The sequence below is a fragment of the Monodelphis domestica genome, chromosome X (genome assembly GCF_027887165.1).
Source record: "Monodelphis domestica isolate mMonDom1 chromosome X, mMonDom1.pri, whole genome shotgun sequence".
Lineage (NCBI taxonomy): Eukaryota > Metazoa > Chordata > Mammalia > Didelphimorphia > Didelphidae > Monodelphis > Monodelphis domestica.
This window is the reverse complement of record NC_077235.1, coordinates 12,738,812-12,762,032: the sequence shown is the minus strand read 5'-3', so window position 1 is coordinate 12,762,032 and position 23,221 is coordinate 12,738,812. Positions and strand designations below refer to the sequence as shown.

The following is a 23,221-nucleotide window of genomic DNA, read 5'->3' as shown; positions in this document are numbered from 1 at the left end:
TGTTGCCAGCAAGCTTTCAAAGATTGTCAAGCCATTCCCCAGTTCATAAATGGGCAAGAGACATGAATAGGCAATTTTCAGATTAAGAAATCAAAACTATCAATAAGCACATAAAAAGAGTTCTAAATCTCTTATAATCAGAGAGATATAAATCAAAACAATTCTGAGGTACCACCTGGCTAACATCACAGCAAAGGAGAGTGGAGATATATAAATAGTATCTCCATTTTCAAAGAAGTAAAAGACCCCGAAGTCTGCAAACTTCTGATCAGTGGGTTTGATTTGGACTTTTGGCAAGTTCTAGGTGGTATTATTGAAGTGGTGACCATAAAGAGCCTGCTTGGTTTTATCGAGAACAGGTCATCCAAATGAATCTCCTCTCCTTTTTTGATAGGGATACTATATTAGTAATATAGAGGATGCTGTCTATATAGTTTATTTAGACTTTCACAAAACAGTTGACAAAGTTTTTCTTGCCCTTTTTGTGAACAAAGATGGATTGTGGTGGGTAGATGATGATAATTAAATAGATCAGGAACAGACTGAATAGTCAGACCCAAAGAGCAGTCTTTAATGAGTATTCAGTGTCAGCCAGGAAAGAGGTCTCCAATGGAGTCCCCCAAGGACTTCATGGTCATGTGCCATTTTAATAATCATCTCATTAATTTGGATAAGGACATAGATCCTATGCTCATCAAATTTACAGATGACCCAGAGAAGCAATGCAAAGGTAATAGTCAGAATCCAAAGAGATTTGGGCATGATAGAACTTGGAGTCAGATTTCATTAGATGCCATTTATCAGAGGTAAGTGTAAAGTGACACTTGGGTTAAAAAAATGACCTCATAAATTCAAGATGAGGCAAGTTGTCACTGGACTGTTTGTCTGAAAAAGATATGGGGATTGCACTGGACTTCAAGCTCCATAGAACTCAGAATCAGTGTCATGATGGAATAGCCAACAAAGATAATAAAATTGAAGGCTGTTTTCAAGGAAGTATTCTTAGTGACCTGGACTAGGGAGGTGATTGTCTTACTCCATTCTGCTCTGGTCAATTTATAGCTAGAATACTGTGTTCAGTTCTGGCTGCCACATTCTAGGAATAACATGGACAAGCTGCCCAATAGAGGATGGACCATGAATGATAAAGCTCATCAAGATCATGTGATATGAGCATCAGTTGAGGGAACTATGTATGTGGAGCCTGGAAAAGAGAAGACTTGGGTGGGGGAAGGAAAGGGGGATGGAGGCATAAGATTATCTTCAAGTATTTGAAGGGCTATCATTTGAGAGAGCAATTGAATTCATTGTGTTTAGCTCTAGAGGGCAGAACCAGGCACACTGGGTGCAAGTTGCAAAGGAGAAAATAGGGAAATTAGACCTCTTCTAAAGAATTTTCCAACAATGAGAGTTTTCCAAACAATGTAATTAGTTGTCTTGGAAGGAAGTATAATAGACTTCAGCATATGTTTTTAGACAAAGGCTAGATGATCACTTGCTGTGTTGCACCTTACCTCTAATTTCTTTCTAACCCTGGAATTCTAGGACTTTTTGATCCACTTCCTCTCTCCTTTCAACTTTGAACTTTCTGGTACAGTATAGATTTGAGAATGTGTTTCTTAATGTTTTTTTACTTGAAATTTAAAGTCATGAACTATAGAACCCCAAGGATTTTTACATAGAACTAACATTTTAAAATGAAGTTGGTCTGAAGTAGAGTGAATGAAGAATTTTTAGAAACCATTGCTGTAGCAACTTGTATTTTCTTCTTTTGGGGTGTGTGTGTGTGTGTGTTTATGTCTTTGCAAAGTTTTAAGCTTTTAAAACTTATAACAGTAAACCTGGTGATTTAAGCTTCTGAAATTTTGAGATATTTTTGAACATCGTGTGATTTCTCCTTCATTTGGTAGTCTCTCCACTTAGATTCCCTTTGATTGTGTTTGGCAATATGCAATTTACCTTTTTCTCAACAGTTCAAAACTCCTTTGTGGTTACTTTATATCACAAGCAGAGGAGATTCAAACATCTGGAGATAATGCCATGTCATGGAGATTTCAGTAGCTTTCTTCAGGGATTTTTTGGGACAATGCAAAAACCTTATGCACCAGAAAGAGCAGTGAAATTGTACCGTTCGGCTATCTTCAAACTGTAGGAAACATCCAGTTTCAGAATCTGCAAGAAGTAGCTCTATGTCTTGGGAGCTGCCAATTTCCCCCAAAGGTATTAGAGTTGGTTTCACTGAGAGGAGTTTCCACATACACTATTCATTGTGGGAACATCATCTTAAGACAGAGTAGAGATGGATAATGAAATTCTTTTTAACAAGTAGCAGGGTTGACACTGGTGTTTCAAGATATGGGAATGAGTTTAAAAATGAAAAAGGGGAAAGCAAAGGATAAAGAAACGTTTAGTGGGATACGAGACAATTTGATTGATGGGAGACTTGGCTAACATATCCCATTTCCTTTGGTTACGTAGCAGCCTTTATTGACTATGCTTTAAGAAGCCCTTCTCTCACCCCATTTTCTTCAGCCCCAGCCCTATTGCTTTTCTGCCTATTATATACTTTATAAAAGCCCATTATCCCTCCAAGCTTTACTTCCTGGTCTCAGAAAAAAAAACAATTACAAGGCTAAAAGCATCTTTACTCAGTCTGTTCTGGATTCACTGATGGAACAAAAACTGAACTGTAGAATAAGGCTGTGTGTTTGGGCACGAGGGGGAAGGTGAATGAAATACCATTTGGAGGTTAGTCCAGTTTCATATGAAAGCCCAGAGCTAGAAGGGATCTCAAAATCCAACCCATACTGTAGAAACACTCAATGGATGGTACAATATCCTGAACAAATGATCACATAGCTCACTAACACCTCTGGTGAGGAAGATTCAGTTACCTCTAGAGGTATTCCATTTTGGGGTGCCTGTGATTGTAAAGGTTCTCTCCATCACCACCACACTGATTTTTGGATCTTCATGTGCTTCTCTGTATTCATCACACACATTTTCTTATGATACAGTAATATTCTACTACATTTGTGTCCCAGAATTTCTTTAACCATTTGCCAATTAATGGGCATCTTACTTTGTTTCCTATCGTCAAATATCACAAAAAGTAGCATTATAAATATTTTGGAGTATGTGGAGAGTTGTTTCTTACTGATTGCCTCCTTGGGTATAAGCCTAATCGTGGAGTCCCTGGTTCAAAGGATATGGACATCTTAGTCAATCTATTTGCATAATTCCAAATTGCTTTCCAAAATGGTTGTGCCATTTCACTGCTCCACCAACAATGTGTGCCTATCCTTAACACAACCCTTCAACATTGAATATTGCCATTTTATGTCTTTTTTTGCCAATTTGCAGAGTGTGAGGTAAAAACTCAGGGTGGTTTCAATTTGCATTTTTCTTATTATTAACAATTTGGAACATTTTCTCATGTGATTATGAATACTTTATTTCTTCTTTTGAGATCCGTTTACCACTTATCTATTGAAGAATGGCTCTTAATCTTGTATATATATATTAATTGTCATATATTTTGGATATATAGATCCCTTCTCAGAGAATTTTGATGTAAAGGTTTGGAGTTTTTTTTTCCTTTTTGACCACTTCCTTTCTTATCCTAGATGCATTTATATTGTTTGTGCAAAAGTTTTTTGGTTTCAAGTAATACATATAATCTATTTTATCTTTTGTAATTGCCATTATTTTTGTTTGGTTAAAAATATCTCTTAACCGAAGCTGTGAGAGGTATATGATCTGTTTTCCTGCTCTTTTACTATTTCCTCACTTACCTAGGATTTCAAAATCTATCCTTGCCAGCTTGAAAATCATAGTTCTTTAAGGAGAAAACAGAAATAAAATAATAGTTGAGGATTTATGCCTTCTCTCTTTTCTGTTATTGTCCTATTTACCAAAAGTATTGTTCTCATTCCTTTCATTTTTCTTGCCTCAACTTTGCAAACACTCTCCCTCCTCACCTCTGCTTCCTGGCTTCTCTTTTTTCCTTCAAGAGTCATCTCAAATCACACCTTCTATAAGAGATCTTTCCCTTGTTCCCCACCTCTCTCTCTCAGCATCAGTGTTTTCCCTCTGAGATTACCTCCACTTTATACTGTCTATATCTTGTGTCTACAGAGTTGTTTGCATGCCATCTCCTCCATTCGACCATGAACTCCTTGTTGACAAGCTAAAGAAATCCCCTTTTTTGGTCTTCTCATTACCAGCCCGACCTCTTTCTGAGTATTAGCTGTGTTGATGTTTCTTTTACATGACCATGTTATTCTTCCTTATTTCACCTCAATTTCTTGTCCTTGTTTTTCCCTTTTATAACATCTTTTATAAAGCTAAGCTGCATGATGAGTTACTTGTGTTTGTCTCTTTTTTCTCATTGGTCTCCCTTTTTTCTCATTGGAATATTTTTTTTTGGTTATTAAAATTACATGCTTGAGACTTTCTCGTTCCTCTGTGGTTGATTTGTACCCTGTAGAATGTTAGGCCACTGAATCATACTTATCTTTTCTCTGAATTCTTTGAAATTGACTACTTTCTCAAAATTTAGAAATGATGGGGGCAGCTGGGTAGGCTCAGTGGATTGAGAGCCAGGTCTAGAGTTGGGAGGTCCTAGGTTCAAATCTGACCTCAGGCACTTCCCAGCTGTGTGACCCTGGACAAGTCACTTGACCCCCATTGCTTAGCCCTTACCACTCTTCTGCCTTGGAGCCAATACACAGTATTGATTTAAAGGCAGAAGGTAAGGGTTTATTTAAAAAAATTTTCAAAATGATTCTTTTAATTTTTCTCCTTCTCTATCATGAATTTGAAGATGGAGAAGTTACTCTCTTCATAAGTTTTCCATCATTTCTATTTCAACAGCCTATCCCTCTTTGATGGTCAGGATCATGTCCAGAATAGCAGTTCCATTTGTTTATTACCCTCTACCTTTTAAAAAAATGTGATTATTATTAGGACAAAGTCAGAGGTAGGCAGCATGGTGTAGTGAAAATAGTGTGGATCTTGGAGACTTGGGACCTGATTTCAAATTCCATTTCTGCTGCTTAATAGCTCTGTGACCCTGGGCAAGTCACCACTCTGTTGTGCTTCATGCCAGATTTGAGATTTGTTTCCCTTATTATTTTACTTTTTCCTTCTTCTATCCAAGTAGCCTATACCATTTTACTATGACCATATCGCTTTTGATTCTTCCCTCATTCAACCTAACCCAGCTGTTTTTAACCCAGCTTCCTATACTTCCTCATATGAGCATGTCTTCCAAATACATTGAGCCCTTCTGATGCTACTTCTATCAATTGTGTCTCTTGAATAATAGCAAACACTTAACATTTTCTTTCATGTGATCCTCACCACAACCCTGAAAGGTCGGTGTTATTGTTTCCATTTTATAGATGAAGAGACAGAGGCAAACATAATCAAGCTATTTGCCCAGAGTCACACAGCTGTTAACTCTGTGACTACATTTGAAAGCAGGTCTTCCTGACTCCAGGCTCCATGCTCTATTTACAACCCCATTTTTTGACTAAGACCTACTCTTCTATAGCCATTTTCCAGTCTCAATTCCCATCCCATCAAGTTCTAGTAGAACCTGTGATGTCAAATTTTCCTCTTGACCTAAGGATTTCTAGTTCATTTTATTATCCCTACTTGGTATATTTTTATATAAACACTTGATGCTATCTGTTGTATTATGGTCTCTCTTCTTGGACATCATCTACTGAGAATTGCAGATATAATATATATATATGTATAATACATATATATATGTATATACACACACACACACACACACACACACACACACATATATGCCTCGCTCTTCTTTCCTCACCTCTTCTCCATCCTCCAACATATTCCATATGTGCTACCTTTTATAGTGTCTGGTTGGGGCCTTTTCAGGGGAAAGTGATGAGGCTATAAGTATTACCATTTATGTAGTATTAGGAACACTTGGATTTGGAGATGTCGCTTTTACCCCAAAGCTTTAAACAACATCCTTTAAAGGATGGATAGTCCTTTAGGAGAAGATTTTGCTGGCTATTTGGGGCAATTTCCAAATTATGGAATCTCAAGAGTTTGAAGAGATCTCACAGTTTGCCTACTTCACACTCTTTAGCCTGAAGCCTGAATCCCCAGTACAGCACTCCTTTCAAATGGCCATTCAGCCTTTGCTTCAAGAATCCCAAAGACTATTCAAGAATGATAGAACCACAAGGGCATGATAATTTGGGGCATTAATTCTCCCAAATCCTCTGACACAGGTGGACACTTAGCATACAGTCTATTCTCTCAGAGACAATGAGCAAAAGACTTCATGACCCCATCGATAGTTTATTCCAGTAATGAAATCCCCTCAAATGAGTGTGTGTCCCCTGTTGGAGCTAGTGGCCAAGAGGAAGTGACTGAAAAATTATTACTAGACTTTCTAAATCACATCATCCTTTAGTCCTGACTCTCCCTCACCCTACAGAGCCAATCATTTGTCTCATCTTCCCAGTTCTACCTCCACAGTCTTTCTCCCAACAGTTACTTTCTCACCTTAGTTCAGGTTTTCATCATTTTCCACCTAAACTACCGCAATAAGTCCCTCTCCCTCAAGTCTCTCAGTAGGCCATTCCATATTTCATTCAATTGCAGAAGTGATTTCCTCAAGTTCAGGTCTACCCATGTCACTCCTGTAGTCGGTAAACTTCGGTGGCTCCCTAGTGCCTCTGGAATCAAAAGTAAGCCTCTCTGCTTGACTCTTTTAAAGCCTCTTACCATCTGACCCCAACTTAGCCTTTGAATCTCAATGACTGCTGCATGGAATGTATTTCTTCCTCATCTCTGGCTCTTAAAATCCCTAGCTTCCTTCCAAACTCTGCTCAAGCCTCACCTACGTGAAGCATTTGCCAGTCTCCCCAGGTGCTAGAACCCTCCCCATTTCACCTTCTTCCTATCCTCTTCCCACTGCCTCTAAGCATATTCTGGTGTTTATTTTAGACATACTATTCTCCCCTAGTAGAGTGTAAGGCACTTGAGGTCAGGGATAATTTTACTCTTGTCTCTGTATATCCAGAGCTTAGCACAGAGCCTATTACATAGTAGATGTTTGTTAGCTACATCTAAATTTTCACACACACCCACAGTTCAGTTGGTTGTATGGTTGGAGAGCATTAAATTTTTAATAACATGCAATCAACAAGGTTTTTTTTAAAAATCATTGAGTCCAGGGTCACAAAGGTGCTTTTCTGCATTTGAATTCCTCTTCTGCCATAGGTCATGGTAGGAAGATGGCCAAAGTATATAGCATCGTTTACATTTGGGGCCCATTTGAGAGGGTGACCTCTCACCAATCAAGAATGACTGCGTAGTGATAACCCCTGGAGGGAGTTATGGCAGCTTTTGCATTTCTTATCCTTTATCTTTTTCTCTGTTTTCTTTTACTTGATAAGAGCAACATTTTCATTTTCTCCATTTCTAATCATTTGCTTTAATAGTTCATAAATTTTTCAAGGTGTGCAAAAGCTCTCCTTTGGAGATTTTTAAGAACACAAGGTGGATCACTATCTCTGTGGGATGGAGCAGATGACCTCCAGAAGCCCTGAGATGCATTGGTAGCCTGAGAGTGAACCTTGCCCAATTAGACAAGGGAGATTGGACTGTGAAAACAGTCTTCTCTTCCTCCACCCAAGCTCTGGTTTGGCATAGTCCTATTAATTAAATATGAGCTAATTAAAGTTCAGAGGGTTTAAGTAAGCAAAGCAAGTTTGATTTAGTGATCCATATCAGGTGGTTTGTCAGTTTAGCAAGGCCTAATCCTAGCTCCTACCTTATCTGACAGGTAGTCAGCCCACAAGGCCCAAGGATAAGATCTGATAAGCTAGTCTTTTCAGGCTGGATTGGCTTTTTTCTCTTGGGAGGCTTAATTTACAACTGCCCTATAGCAATGAAGCAAAGGCCCCTACAGGATTCATTCATACACAATGCAGTTGTCTGAGAAGCTTAACTAACTATGGATGATGTACACGCGTGTTACTTCTAGGGGGTTGGGACAGTGGATGGGAATCCCAAACATGGCAAATGTAATTAATGTAAATGCTGCCCTTCCTCACTGAAGATTTAGAAGGTATGTCCATTTAACCCAGCTACAAAAAGGCCTGCCACTAGCTCACGTTTTCCTGGTCGTGATGCCTCCAGGAGCAAGCAAGGTGTTTCTTGTTTATCCTTCTTGTCCTTTAGCTATTTGGACTCATATAAGCAGCATCTTCATGGCTGGGCTCACATGTTGATGGGGTAAAATGGAGAAAGTCCTGAGTGACCTTAGAACAGACTTCTCCAATGAAGTAAGGACATTGCGAGAAGTCCATGCAGGTTCTAAGGCGACTAGAAGGATAGGGATGGCTTGAGAGAAATGGGGACGTCTGAAACCAAGATGGGCCTGGGGGGCCAAGATTTAGAATAAATTCAGACCAGTCAGTTATTGAAAGGAAAAATGGCTTCCTGCCAGCGCTCCTCACTAATATTCAGTCTCGAAATGTGAGTTGTACTTTTGCAGTCCCATGCTGACAGAGTAAATGTATATGCCAAGCTGCATCTCCGTATGTCAGGAGAAGCCTTCCTGAATTGGGTATTCTTAATCCTGTTATTAATCAGCACAGTGGTGGACCTTTTGGGTGGGTGGGTGGGGACAAGTATAAATATTGCTTTTGAAAATCCATGTGAGTATGTTATATATATATATATATATATATATATATATATATATATATATATATATATATAAAATTCAGATCTGTTATATCTCTATAGAGAAAAATGATGATGATAACAATAACATTTGTGCAAAAAGTTTTACAATTATTATCTCCTTTAATCCTCACAAAAATTCCAGTACATAGGTGCTGTTATTAATACCAACTACTACAATTGAGGAAACTGAGGTAGACAGAAGTTGTGTGACATTCCCAAGGTCACACAGCCAGGAAGTGGCTGAGATCTGATCAGATCACAGATCTTCCTAGCTCTTTCCATAATGTGGCGCCCCCTAGTGGCCTCTAGTCAGCAGCTTGTCTAACCAACAATGAATAAATCATTATTGTATCTGTTCTAGGACATCAATCCCCCTCAAATTTAATACCACATCAGTTATATGCCATGACTTCCAGAAGACCGTCCCAGGAAGAGCCGATTTCTATGGACAGTCCCTATCTGATCAAATGATCTGGGTCTCATAAAAATTTGGCTTATGCTTGCATGAGAACGCCAGCTTCTTGAAGGAAGGAGTGATCTACATGTTTACCTTTGTATCCCAGTACCTGGTGGATTCCAGGTGTTTAATGAATGTGTTTGAATCGATTGTAATCTTCTTAGGAAGGCATATTGTGTGAGCCTGTGACCATGTGACTATGCAGAGGTTATTACAGCATTTAGAATTAATGCCCACCTAATGGGCACTTTTCCAATTATAGTCCTTCAAGAGATTTCTAATGAAAGAACATTAAAAAGTATTCTTCTCAATTACTTAATAAACTAGCCAAACTTTGCCCTTAAAGAGGACAGCAATGGGGCGAGTTTAGTTTCTCATAAGTGGGATTTGCCAAGTTCGTTTGCAGTTTTCTTCCCCTAAGAGGACTCTGTGTTACGTAATAATTAATCTTTAGGCATAGTCACAATTGTATGTTAATCCCCAGGGAAACCGTGACTTGCTTACTTGCACATCTAAGGTCTTTGGCTCACAGTGCTCTTGCCTCATAACACCAGATATTCTATCCTGCTATTATATGCTCACTGAGATGATCCTTAAAAGCACTATTTGCAAAACTTCAGTTTTTTTTACAAAAGTGACAAATAAAATGAGATTCTACTCCCTTTTTCCAGTCGGTGATTATGTAAATTTATGTTAATTTACAATATATTATTTGGCTTTTCTGCCTTTTTTTTCAGCCTGATGATGCTAAAATTTGTTTTGATTCAGATCTAGGTATATAGGTGTACTTGAAATCACCTAATTTGAAATTGAAGTTCTTAAACTAAATTCTAAGAAATGTAATTATGTAAAGAATATTTTGAATTAAATATTCAATAAATTAGTAGAAACATAGTTAATTTATAAATGTACCTCAGAGTAGTCTAAAAGTGGTAATTTCTGCCTTCATTTTAGTTAAATTGCAGGTTAAAATAAAATTTAGGATACAAAAAATAAAGCTGAAACCATTTTAGAATAAACTTTTATTAAGGCCCTACTAAGTGCAAGACATCTTTAGGCTAAGAATAAAAGAAAGGGAAAAAACTTTAAGCCTTATTACATTCTTCTGGTGAAAACATGTAAGCAGATGAGGATAATACAGGCCAACTCGAGGGGAGAAAAGGGCATTAACAACTTGGGAACTTTTTCATGAAGGAGGTGGCACCTGAGCTAAGCCTTGAAGTAAGGAAACTTCAAGTGTTTCTACTAAGTACGGAAAATATGGTAGTCTGTGATGAACTGGGACACAGGAAAACCATTACCTTTATGGATTTCTACTATAGATCTTATAGTTTGGGACATTTCTAAAAAACTTCAATGTGCAACATGTCTTTCTTTTGCTGTATTCATTTGTTTTCTGTGATTTGACCCTGGAGTTCAGGCTTTTTGAACACACCACATTTGTATTGCATTGAATGTTAAGCACGTTGGACCAGCAGTCCTCCAGTGAGCATAGCCCCTACGTTTTGAATGGTGCTAAAAGCAGGGGAATTTTCCAGGCCATTACAGTGCTTATCTCCTTCCTTTAGCTACGGGTCTTAACCTTTTGTAATATGTGGCCTGGTCCCAGATCATGTTGTAATATGCCAGTTCCATTTTAAAATGTTTCTAATTCTAGACCCATTTTGCTTTATTTCTATATTAACATATTCAACATAATATGTTTGTATATCAACATATTCAACAGTATGCATTACTGCCTCCAGGGGGGTAAGACTTCCCAGCCCACTGGAAGTCAAAAAGCCCCAGAACTGTTTGGGAAAGTAGATGATTTACAATCTGATGAAGATGGTCTGACCTTACAAACAAGAAACTAAGGTTGTCTCTGAGAGTGGTTTGGCATATCAATGGACACCACCACCAATTCCTTTCTGCAATCTCCACTGCTCTTCTCTTTGTCTTGATTGCCCTTGACAAGTTTTGTTCTAGTCTCTTTGTCCTTCACGGTCCTGGTTAGCAGCCTCTTTTTAAAACAGGGTTTCTCCCTTTTCTTATATCTATACTATGCTGTAGAGTGCTCACTCAGTACTGGCCTTTCTAGCTGTCAGCTCCCTCTGAAGGGCTTTGCTTCTTTTCTGAGAATTAATTCAGATATTTTGCAGATTTTCAGTTTCAATCATACAATTTTTGGTTTCAATATTGCTTATCTTTTTTCATTATGGCCTTGAATGATCCTTGATACATTTGGTTGCTTCACACCAGAAGCTACTATAGGATCTCTAAAAGTCATTGAAGTAGGTCCTCGAAGAGCTACAACCTTGGCATGTTTCCTTGTAGTGATATCTGTTCTTAATAGCCACAGGGAAGAGAAGGGGAAAGTAAAACACAGCCAAAGAAAGCAATGAAACATGCATGTGGCATGAAATCTGACACTCAGATGACAGAGGCTTAACTAAAAATGAAGAAACAAGCTCAATTCAGTTCTGGCTGGTCAAGATCAGACATTTAAAGTCAGCCTAGTATCGCTAGAATCACATACAGATGACTGTTGCCACAAAATGAAACCATATCAGACATGTCAAGCTATCTGCACGTTCTTGTAGGTTGGGGCCATACTGAAAAAGAATTTAAATGCTAGAGTAAAGGGTCTATTTTTTATCCTAGAGGAAATAGGGATCCACTAATAACTCTTGAGCCAGATGATGACATCATCAAGTCTTTGCTTTAGAAAAATTATTTTGGCATCTGTGTGGAGAATGAATTGGGTAAGGAAGAGATTTGAATCAGGGGAATCGATTTAGAAGCTGTTATAATAGTCCAGGCAAGAGGTGATCCTACGTTGGTGGCCATCTAAATGAAGTGGTGAGGAGATAATGGGTAGGAGAGATGTTGTGGAGATAGAATTGACAAGATGTAATTGGGGTGGTGGAGGTAAGAGAATGGGAAAAGTTGAGAATGACTGAACTTTGTGAATGACTGGAAGGATGGTGGCATGTATAGAAGAGATCAGAGATGAGTAATAAGTTCTTTGGGCATGGATCAACAAGATTTTATCAAGCACCTATTTTGTGCCAGGAAGTATTGAATTTAAGATGCCTTTTAGACATCTAGGTGGAGAAGGCAAGACAGTTGGTAACAGAGGACTAAATAGAGCTCAGATTGGGGAATCATCTGCCTAGATGTGATCAATAAGTATATGGAAGCTGATGAGATCATGAAGAGATAATGGAGAGAGAAGAAAACCAGGGACAGATTCTTGGGGAGTATCCAAGCAGCAACAGGTCAAAGGGACATGGTATTCTTGGGCACAGAACAGAGTAGTATTAGTTCAATGGTTAAGATTCAATTATGGGGTCAAGATGGAAATTGAAGGACACTGAGGCCAGGGCAGGGATGATAGATGCCTGGGGGCACAGAGAGGCCATAATGGAGATGTTGGACTAGTCCAAGAAAAGGTCAAAGAGGAGCATCTCTGCACAGAGCATCTCTGAATCTCTAGTTTCAAGATGCAGCTCGGGTACCACCTTCTGCACCAGGGATTCTTAACCTGGGTTTTGTCCATCCATTTATATGTGTGTTTGGGGGGGGTAAAAAAATTCTTAATAATTCTATGCCGAGTTCACTGATTTCCTTTGTGTCCCTATTATTTTTATGCATTAAAAAACATTATTTTGAGAAGGGCCCGATGGGCTTTACTCCACTGACAAAGGAATTCATGATACAAAAACAGTGAAGAGCCTCCGTTTTCTTGATTCTGCAGTTTCTCGTGTCCCCTCCCATCACTTCTGTATCTATCCCATGTGTGTACATATGTACGTTTCATTTCCCCTGGCTAAATAAAAGCTCCTTTAGAGCAGAAACTGTTCTTGTGTTTGCCGTTCTCTTCCCGAGCCTAGGGAGGTGCCTGGCCCATAGTAAGTGCTTACTAACTGTGTGTCGGTTGATTGGACTGTGATCTTCCCCTTGCGGAGATCCTCACCCCATCTTCTTTTTACCTGCTGGATATAATGATCCATTTTCAAAGGGATGCTACAAGGGGCTCATTACTGGGCCGTGGGAAGAAGCTCTACCAATGGGAGAAGGCCCAGTGGATAGCACCAACTTCCTCACTGGAGGAGGTAACTAGGCACACTCACAGAAATTAGGAAAGCTAATCAAGCTTGGCCTAAGAGACAAGCCAGGCTTGGCCTTTGTCAACAAGCCGCCTGGCTCTAACCCCATTTTCCAATTTCAAGCTGCTCTCCTCACGACCGCTTAATAGGAAAATGAACAGCACACTACACAAAACAATTAGAGCCTGAGCCCCGGTAGGACGGAACATTTGAATTGGTACAAATGAGTCAGGCCACTCTCTCGGCTGGGTCCTTCCTCAGCTGCACTAATAAGCAGGCCAAGGGGGCAGCAGGAAGACTTTTTCTGGCCATAATCATCCCCTGGGCCATTTGTCTCCCCTGACTTTGCCCAGGAAAAGGTGAAGCTTTGATACAATGCAGCTGTCGACAGCAGGGGGAGATTTTGACCAAGACCAAACTGCTCCCTCCTCAAAAATGTCTATAAAACAAAACAGACCCTGGAGGGGGGGGGGATTTACATTACCAATGACAAATCAAAGCTGAAAGTTTGCCTGGCCTGTTGTCATTCATTGCCATTCATATTCCGAAAGCAGACTGCTGTGATAATTGATTTGATGGTCCAGCTTGAGTGGAAGCACTTCTGGGCATAGCAGGCCTCAGAGATGCCAAAAAAGAAGAAAAGGTGGGAATGAAATAATGTACTGCTTTCTCCTCAGAGGCATGTGGCCCAGTTTTTTTTTTTAAGAAGAGAAAAAACATGCTTATAAAAAAAGCAGGGGAGACCTCAAGAACTGGGTAATAAATACCAAAATGACCATATAGCCTGGCGCAATAAAAATCAGCATTCAGAGGGAGACAATGAGAGGACATATTTTACTGACGGCTGAAGAATAGGCGAGCGTGGTGGAAATAATCAGATTTTTCCCGGACCCTGTCGAGGGGAGTACCTTTTCTGCTGCTCTTTTGTGCGGGCACAAAACAAGATTCCCTTTCGGAAAAAGGCTTTTAATTTTTAAAGGTTTTCATAGTGGAATTACTAGTTCAGAAGGAGAAAAAGAAAACAATGATTGAGACTGAAAAGCTCTATGGCAGCTAGCTAGCTAGCTCTCTCTCTTTGCCTGGATTAGCTGAACTCATTGAATTTCTTGACTTTAAGCAATGGGTGACAATGCAGATTCTCTTCATATCTGTGAGTGGAGGGGGCTGTGCAGGCCCTACCTCCTGCCGCTATGAATAACTCTGGGCCTCCCAGGGCCATTGGGGGGGAAAGAAAGAGAAAAAGGTACTGAATTCCAAGCCTGACCTCTTAATCACCACTGCCAGCTCAACTGGGTGCCCCTGTCACCAACTGAAAGAAGCAAACAAAACCAGAGGAGAAACATGAGCTGTCAAAACACAAGTTTTAATCAGGATCAGTTTGTCTTTGTGGAGAAAGGTAGTGCAGAAGCAGGCTCTGTCTTTTCCACCAGGATGCTGATGGAGAGGGCCCAGGCCATTCAGAAACCTGCCATTAAGAAAATAGAAAGGCAGGCAGTTGCCATTTTTCAGTTTGGAGTGCCAGGGAGATCCTGGTAAATTAGGAAGTCACCTAAGACTTCCTCTCCAAGTTCGGGCCAGAGCACAGTGTCCCTTCTCATTTTCACCTTTGGGACTGGGGAACAAGTGTTCTCCTCTGTGTTAGTGGCTAGGCTAAGTCTAGTACAAGTATTTTCAAGGACTGCAGAGATCTGATAATTACACCTCTCCCCTATGGGCTCACCTTACTTATTAGCCAGTGTGGGAGCAGTTTCCTTCTTTGTTTGAAATGTAAATGGCTTTCTTAGCATTTCAAGAGTGGCTGTCTTTGGCCTGGAGAAGAGCAGTCTTTGGAGGTAGCTCTAGGTGGCTTCAAGTAAGGATATAGGAATATCCTTACTTGGCTTGATATGAGGGAAAGCTTGCCCACCATGAAGGCTGGCCCTAAGTAGAACAGGCTGCCTCGGGAGGTAGGTCGCTCCTGCCCGTAGTGCGGCTTCAGCCGTGGCCGGGATGTGTCCCAGTGAGGATTCTTGTTCAGGCCCTAAAGGGGCATGGCAACTCGGGGATGGCCGGCGCACTTATAAGGCATCAGCCATGTGCCGGACACTGTGACGGGTGCTGGAGATGCAAAGACAAAAGTGGAAAAAATGTCCCGGGTCTCAAGGAGCGTCCAGCCTAGGCGCCTGCCCAACCATACCCTCAACGTGTAATAATTAGAACTTGAGAGGTTTTGCATTCAAGTAGATTTTACATTTCTCCCTTTCAGAAACCATCTTAGGAATCTCTGCCTACTGTTAAAGCCTGGGAGACCCTTTTGGATCCTGTTCTTCAGGGTCTTCACTATCCTTTGGGTAGCCTGCACATGTATCCCAATTGTGAAGGGTCAGTAAGCCTCAGCACACCTAGATCCCTGTGGCATTGCCTTGGAAACCTCTTGTCCGTGTTAAAGGGGCAGGCCTTCGGGGGTGGTACATTCCCCCTTTCTATGGCCACGGCACATTTTAACAGTCAGAAGTGAAAAAGCACCTTTGTTTCGGAGCCAGCACTTTTCTGGGCAGGACCAGGAGGTGTCCCGGAAGCTCCCCCTCAAGCCATCTCCCACCACGCTCAGCAGGCGGAAGTATCCCCACCCTTGTGGAGAGGCGCAGACGCAGCCCCCGGCACTGTTGCCTTAGCCGCAGACCTAGCAGGTGCGCTGAGCCTTTGGTCTGTTAAAGCCAGTGGTCTGAGGCAGCAGCAGGCCTCAGCCGCGGCCATGTTCTCGAAACCCTTTCGCATTAAGTCGAACACGGCCATCAAAGGCTGTGACAGGCGCAAGCTTCGGGCCAACGTGGCCGCAGCTTTTCCTGACCTCGGCAGAGACCAGATTCCTGGGAGGAAAGAGCTCAACATCATCCGACTCTGCACCCACAAGGAAGAAATCGTGATTGTATACGTGAGTGGGAGAAACCCTATTTTGTTTGAGGTGGAGAGAAATCTGTACCCAACCATCTATACCTTGTGGGCTTACCCCGATCTTTTGCCGGCCTTCCCAACATGGCGGCCATTACTGAAAAAGTTAGCCGGAGGAGCGGATGTGATGTTGCCGGGGCTCGTGGTGCCCCCTGATGGGCTGCCGTTTGTACAGCAGGGGGACCTTTGTGCTATCACGGCGGTGGGGAGTCGGGCTCCTATTGCAATCGGAGTGGCTACGATGCCCACGACCGAGATGATGGCTTGTGGCCTAACGGGGAAAGGCTTTACTGTGCTCCATACCTACCTTGACTACCTGTGGCGGTCTGGAGAAAAGACCTGCCCGCCTTACATTGTCCCATTGGACCAAATTCCTCCAGAGGTCGAGGTTAGCAGTAAACTTAAGAGGCCAGTAGAAGGGGGCCATGTTCTGCAGGGAGAGGAGACTGAATGTCACACTCCACAAAGGGAGAAAGAGCAAGCCCTGGCAGAAGCCCCGGAGAATTGGAAGGAGGCAGGAGGGGGGCAGGATACTGTTGATAGGAAGACCCTTCAGGAGCAAATGGATGAGCTCCTCAAAAAATGCTTCTTCCATGCTCTGAAGAGCCTGGTCACCAAGGCTGACCTCCCATTGCTCACCAGCACTTTCCTGGGTAGTCACATGTTTTCTTGCTGCCCCAAAGGGCAACAGCTGGACATTAAGAAGTCAAGCTACAAAAAACTGTCCAAGTTTCTGCAACAAATGATGAATCAGGAAATCCTGCAGGTGAAAGAGCTGAGCAAAGGCGTAGACAGCATTGTGGACGTGGACTGGGCACACCCCAGTATTGTCTCTTTTATTGTGCCAGAGCCTTCCCTAACTGCCCAGAAAGTTACCAAGAAACAAACCTATTTTGCCCCAGAGATCAAATCTCTCTACTGTGTCCCAGCCACTCTGGTTCCTCTCTTCAAGGACTCTGGTCTCAAGAAAGGGAGTACCCTCACCCGCAGGGAGGTCAGAGTGATCCTTATGGAGTATGCAAAGAAAAACAACCTAATTGACGTAGATGACAAGGACCTTATTATGCTGAATCCTACCTTGAGTGACTGTATTCTGGAGAAGGAGGAGCAGCACATAGTAGTGAAACTTCCAAAGAACAAGCTCCTTGCAAAATGTCTGGAGAAACTACAGCCTGCCTATAAAGTGACTTTTGTTGGGCAAGAGCCTATTGTAAAGAAAGGAAAGTTTTATCCCATTGACATCACTTTAGTACGAAGAACATTCAAAAAAAAAGTGACCCTGATCCGGAACCTAGAGATCTTCGGACTTGATCCATATTCTGTGGCTGCCATTCTTCAGCAACGTGGCAAGGCCAGTGCCACCGTCAGCCAAATCCCTGGGACCAAAAATGCTTTTCAGGTCCAAATCCAGGGCAATCAGATCAGTCATCTCTATTGGCTCCTCCTTGAAGAATATCGCATCCCTCGAAAATACATCCATGGTCTGGAAAATTCTCTGAATGCTTACAACTACTGATGGACTTTCAAGTCAAGTTATAAGGTTCCTGGAACTCTGATGTTTGAACTAGTCATCTCTGTGACTGTTTTGAACTTTTGGAAAAAAATCAAATTAGTCTTTGCCAAATTAATTCTTTTTGTTCTAAAACCAAAACCAAATACACATACATACTGCTGAAATCTTAGTAAATAATCCGCAACAATCCCCTCATCTACTGGGTTTAATAATTCTGGAAAAGGGAGGTAGGGGTGGGACTTGTGGCTTCTTTGCAATGCAAACCTACTTATTGACCCAACAAGTAAGAAGCTCTGAAAGTCTTTTTCTTGCCTGTCCTCTGGGAAGAATATCGGTGTCTTAACTTGTGGGAAAAGTTATTGGCAAACTATAGATAAATGGGAGCTGCTGTACACAGCGAGTAGAGAAATGTCTAAGAAAAGTAGGCTGTCAGGTTAAGGTCTGGAGCTTTCTTAGAGCTCTTTCTTAGAGCTACTTATTTCTGTGGTTTCAACTTGTAAAAGAATGAATTATGTTAGAATTCACTAGTAACTTATTTTCACTTTCAAAACAAAAGAAGCTTTGCTAAAATCTTAATAGACTACCTGCAGCTTCTTCCGCAGCTGTTGAATGAGTAATCCTGCTTTTTCAAAAAAGGCAGGAAATGTGGTTCTTCTACTTACTGGGAATGACTATAAAAAGCAAGAACTTTGGAAAGTCCAGTTCTTGTCTGTGTGATGGGAAGGTTGTTACAAAGTCCAACTCAAAATTGTAGGGATGACTATTGATAAACAACACAGAAATGGGAATCTTCCTGTCCTGTACCACAGAGCGGTCTCCTATAACAAAGTTGGACACTAAAATTTTAAGGTTACAAGTTTCTAGGAGTTCTGATTTTTGTACTAGTTATCTCTCTGAGTGTTTTCATCTTTTGAAAGGATGAAATATAATTTTCTACCAAAATGATATGTTATTCTTGAAAAAAATAAGCTTTCCTAAAGTCTTGGTTAGTAATCCTAGAAAAGGATGGGTGGTGGTGGAGAAAAAGCTGGTTCATCTGGAATATAAGCCTTTTATTTACTCTGACTGTGGGCAAGTACTCAAAGAGTCTGGTTCTTATCTGCCAAATGGGGAAAATAGTACAGTGTCTAACTAACTCATAATTGCAAGGAAAACTGTTAGTAAACCCCATGTAAATGTGAGTCCAAATGCACTATGAAATACAGAAAAAGAAATCATGTATAACAAAGCTGGACTCTAAAATTTTAAAGTTATACATTTCCAGGATTTCTTTGGCCTAGTCATTTCTTTGAATGGTTTCAACATCTGAAAGAATGAATTGTACTGTGCTACCAAAATAAATTGTTTTTTTTTTTCAACACAAAATAAGCTTCGCTAAAATCTTGGTAAACCACCTACTGTGTTCTCCTCATCTGCTTAGGTTCATAATCCAGAAAAAAGTAGGTGGGGGAGCTGTGGGGGAAGTAGTTCATAAAGAAGCCTACTTACGATGACTGCAGACAGGCAGCAGCCTTTCAGAGTCTCTGATCTGTCAAATGGGGAGAATATTACAATGTCTAATTCATATTTGTGGTGAGAGAAGCGATTGGTAAATCCCATATTCACGTGACTCCGGCTGCACTGCTGAGTATAGCATGAGGAGTCATGTGTAACAGAGCTGTGCTCTTTGGCTCCTGGGCCTTGAACCTTTGTGCCTGTCATTTCTGTCAGTGTTTCCAGCTTCTTTCAGAAGCCCTTTTTTTGGCCGAAATCGTTGGTAAACTCTCTACAAACGTTTTCATATACCAGGGTCGAATCACTGTCCGATTGAGCAGGTTGTAGCAGCCTCTGAAAATCTTCTTCTTCTCTGTCAAGTGCAGCTGATATTGTAATACTGAGTTGTCGTTTGTTATGAGGGAAACTCTTGGCAAACCATAAGTCAATGTGAGTGGAGCTGACCAGCAGAACTTAAAAAGAGGAGGCTGGAAAAGTAGGTTGAAGCAGATCTTGATGTTACCTTTGTGAAAAGCCAAACAGGAATTTCTCTTTGATCCCCAAGGTAGGTAGTACTAATAATGATAAAATTGCATAGCACTTTAAATTTGCAAAGGGATTTACAGATATGACATTGCTTTATTCCCACAACCACCTTGGGAGGTAGATGCTCTCATTAGTCCCATTATACAGATGAGGAAAACAGAGCTGACAAGAAAAGTAAGGGAATTGCTTCAGGGCAAGTTTATTGAGTATGAGGGTGCTAATATGGTCATACCTGCACTTAAGGAATATCACTTTAAAAAAAGGAATATTACTCTAGGAGCTCTATGGAGAGTGGCTTGGGATAGGGAGAGGCTTGAGGCAGAGAGTTCAATTCATGGCTTCAATTAGGAGGCTATAAAATGTTGCCAAATGAGAGCCTATACTAGAGTAGGTGGTGAGGAGGTGATATAGGTAAGAGATCTCGAGACAAAACAGTAAGGTTTGGCAAGTGATTGAATATGGGATGTAATGGAGAGTGAGGAATGGATGTAAAGTGGGGGACTAGAAGGCTGGTGGCTCGTTCAGAAGAGGGCTAGTAACTTTTGGGAGCTGGGGCAGAAATGAAGTTCAGGCATGGTTATGATGAGTTTGAGGTTCCTCTTCACTAGGGAATTGGTGACACATGATTATAACTCCAACGGAAATGGGATAGATATCTCAAGATCCTAGAAATGATCATTAAATCAATATGAGCTGATGACATTACCAGTTGAGAGAGTATGGAGAAAGGAGAGAACTTTAGAGGATACAACCACATTTAGAGAGTGTCTTGGATAGTGAATGGTGATCCAGCAAAGGAAACTGAGAAGGCATGCGTGCACACGCGCACATACGTGTTCATACACTTCCTCCCCTACAGTATCACCTCTTTTTCGCTTTTATATTATGTTAAGTTTATATATATGTTATAGTACTATTTCTATGAAAGTGACTCCTTTCTTTATATATCCAACTGCAGTTTCAGAGAGGGAGAGAGATCAGTGCCCTGAAAACTCAGGAGAAAGTGAGTATGTGGGAGATGGAGGATGACAATGGAGACAGTCGTTAGAGTCCCCCGAATCATTCGTGTGGGCATCCACTTAGCCCAAATCTGTGCCTTCTCATCCGGTGAAATTTTTTGCCCAAATTTTCCGTTTGCCACGTTGTCTAGAAGTCTTCCTCTGATTCGTTTAATGTTTCAAGGATAATAACGTGATGTTAGATGTTCATATGCTAGCCCTCACCAATCAGTCAACAAGTATTTGGTGCCTACCACATGCCAGACTTGAGGAGGACAGACCCAAAAATGAGACAATCCTTACTCTCAAGGAGCTTCTGTTCTAATGAAGGAGACAGTAAGACTACATGTAAAAATAAGGTAAGCCTACCTATGGTGGTGAGGGAGAGGAGAGAATCAAAAAAGGCTTCATGTAGAAAAGGCTGAATTGAGTATGTGAAGTACCCAATATATCACTAGTTTTGGCAGGCTCTCACTGTATGCACTTCTCATGCTAATCGAACTTAGGTAGGGACCTCCCTGACACTCATGAGCGTCAATTTTCTAGCTTTATTTCCATCACGTTGCTACCTTAACACACCTGCAGCCTACCTTGGAATGCCCCTCCTGCTTGGCCTTCTCGGTGCTATTCTCCCTGCAGCACTTCTTTGGGGGCCTATGTTGCCCCTATTTGGTATTCTTTCCTTTCTGGCCATATTTATATATGGCCACAGTGGCAGGAAGTTGTATCTGCCAGGCCACATGTGATTACCATTCTTTGTAGTCACAGAATTCCTCAATAAACAACTGGCACCAGCTGCAAAGTACTTTGTTGGCATGTCTGTGTAGGAAGTTGGCTTCGTGGCCTCAGTCTCCTTTTGGAAAGCCTTGTGTGCTTTGTAAGATGTTGATTTGCCAGAACCAGCAGTTAGGGCAGGCCAGAGGCCCCAATCAGTAGAGGTTTCAAAAGGTTTTCTGTTGAGGGGCTGTCCTGAAATAGTGCTTAAAGCCTAGCAGGACATCCTCGGGACAGGGTGGGTCTTTCAAAAACAGATATGTGCTGGGGAATTTGTTTTCTGCATATTAACATCAGATAAAGGAATAAAGATGAGTTGCTTCTGTATACTAGAATGAAGCTGCACCTTAGAAGATACTAGTTTATCTTGAGGGGAAAAATTATGAACTGAGGAAAATGGACTTCTCTTTGTTAATACATTGGTTCAGAGCTTTGGGAGTTTCGTCGTTTCAGTCTGTCTTGCTTTTTGCCAGGAATAAAATGTTTCCTACATTCGGATAACATTTTTCTCATTTAATATTTGCAATTCATCCTTTCCTGATGAAGTTTCCCACCTTAGAACTCGTCTCTTTATTCTGGTTGTTTATTCTACTTATTTTAAACCAGCGCATACCATACTTCACTTTTGTATTGAAATAAATGAATTCATGCATTTGCTTTCTTCACAGCATGATAGGATAACAGCTAGAATAAAAATAATCAACCTAATATTTCTTGTTGCTGGAAAATAATTATGAGAATATTACACAGAGGAAGCCATGCTTAAAATAAAGGCTTCATATTGCATTTAAAACTCAAGTGGGACCTTCAAGTATTCTGTTTAGTAGAATAATATATCGATGAACCCGTGGAGAACTAATTATGTTGTTTTCACATGAATTACAAATGCATCATTTAGCTGCATTATTGTCTTACATGTGTCCTTTGCAATTAATAATCATTAAATGTTGGAATTATGAAATTGGAGATACCAAAATACATACTTTTAAAATAAGCGATTAAAGTAAATACAATGGTTTTCACTTGAGTTTTACAGCTGACCTACAGGGGTTCTTCCCCTCTATTGCAAACAGAATGTTCAAATGTAAAAAATATTGTTCTCCTCTTCACCAAAGTACCCCCACAAAAACCACATTGGGAATAGCAAGTTCATTTCTGCCAATTATCTCCACTGCTCTTTTTTTGCTAGCTAGGCCTGTGGATTTAACTCAGAGACATCTTTGCTCTCCCTCTCCAAATAGGAATTTCCCCAAAGCATAATAAAGGATTGTCGAGTTGATCTATTGAGGTTTACAGCATGATTGATAGTAATTATATAGAAATATAGAATGTATATTATGTCATATAGTTCATATGTATATCATATATATATGTATATAAAATACTTTGTAATGCACTAATTCATTGGTCTACCAAGTCGCAGATCCTAGTAGGAATTGAGCACCACATCAGTCTGTGCAGTGAGCAATGGGCCAGTTTGGGGGAACTTTTTCCAGGTCAAGTACTCCTGCCTTGAGGAGGCAGTCCAGTCAGCCTGACAGTAGTAGTGCTTGTACTTTATATAGCCCTTCCTTTGTAGATCTTTGGGTGCATTATTATTAAGACAAGGGCAGAGACTGTCTTTTTCACAATGGATTGTGCCCCTTGCACCTTAGATAGTTGCAGATATATTAGAAAGAATGTCATAAATGTA

General features: G+C 40.8%; 2 protein-coding genes across 6 annotated transcripts in view; both read left to right on the top strand.

Moving 5' to 3' along the window:
- DIAPH2 (diaphanous related formin 2) overlaps positions 1-23,221 on the top strand; it is a 931,826-nt gene that overhangs the window by 813,582 nt on the left and 95,023 nt on the right. The gene's annotated exons all lie outside the window — the stretch shown is intronic.
- LOC130456121 (eukaryotic translation initiation factor 2D-like) overlaps positions 8,804-23,221 on the top strand; it is a 39,680-nt gene continuing 25,262 nt past the window's right edge. Inside the window, exon 1 of the mRNA XM_056809155.1 lies at positions 8,804-23,221. This exon is cut by the window's right edge and continues 25,262 nt beyond it. Within this exon, the coding sequence (XP_056665133.1) occupies positions 16,028-17,740 (1,713 nt within the window). The 5' untranslated portion in view covers positions 8,804-16,027 and the 3' untranslated portion in view covers positions 17,741-23,221.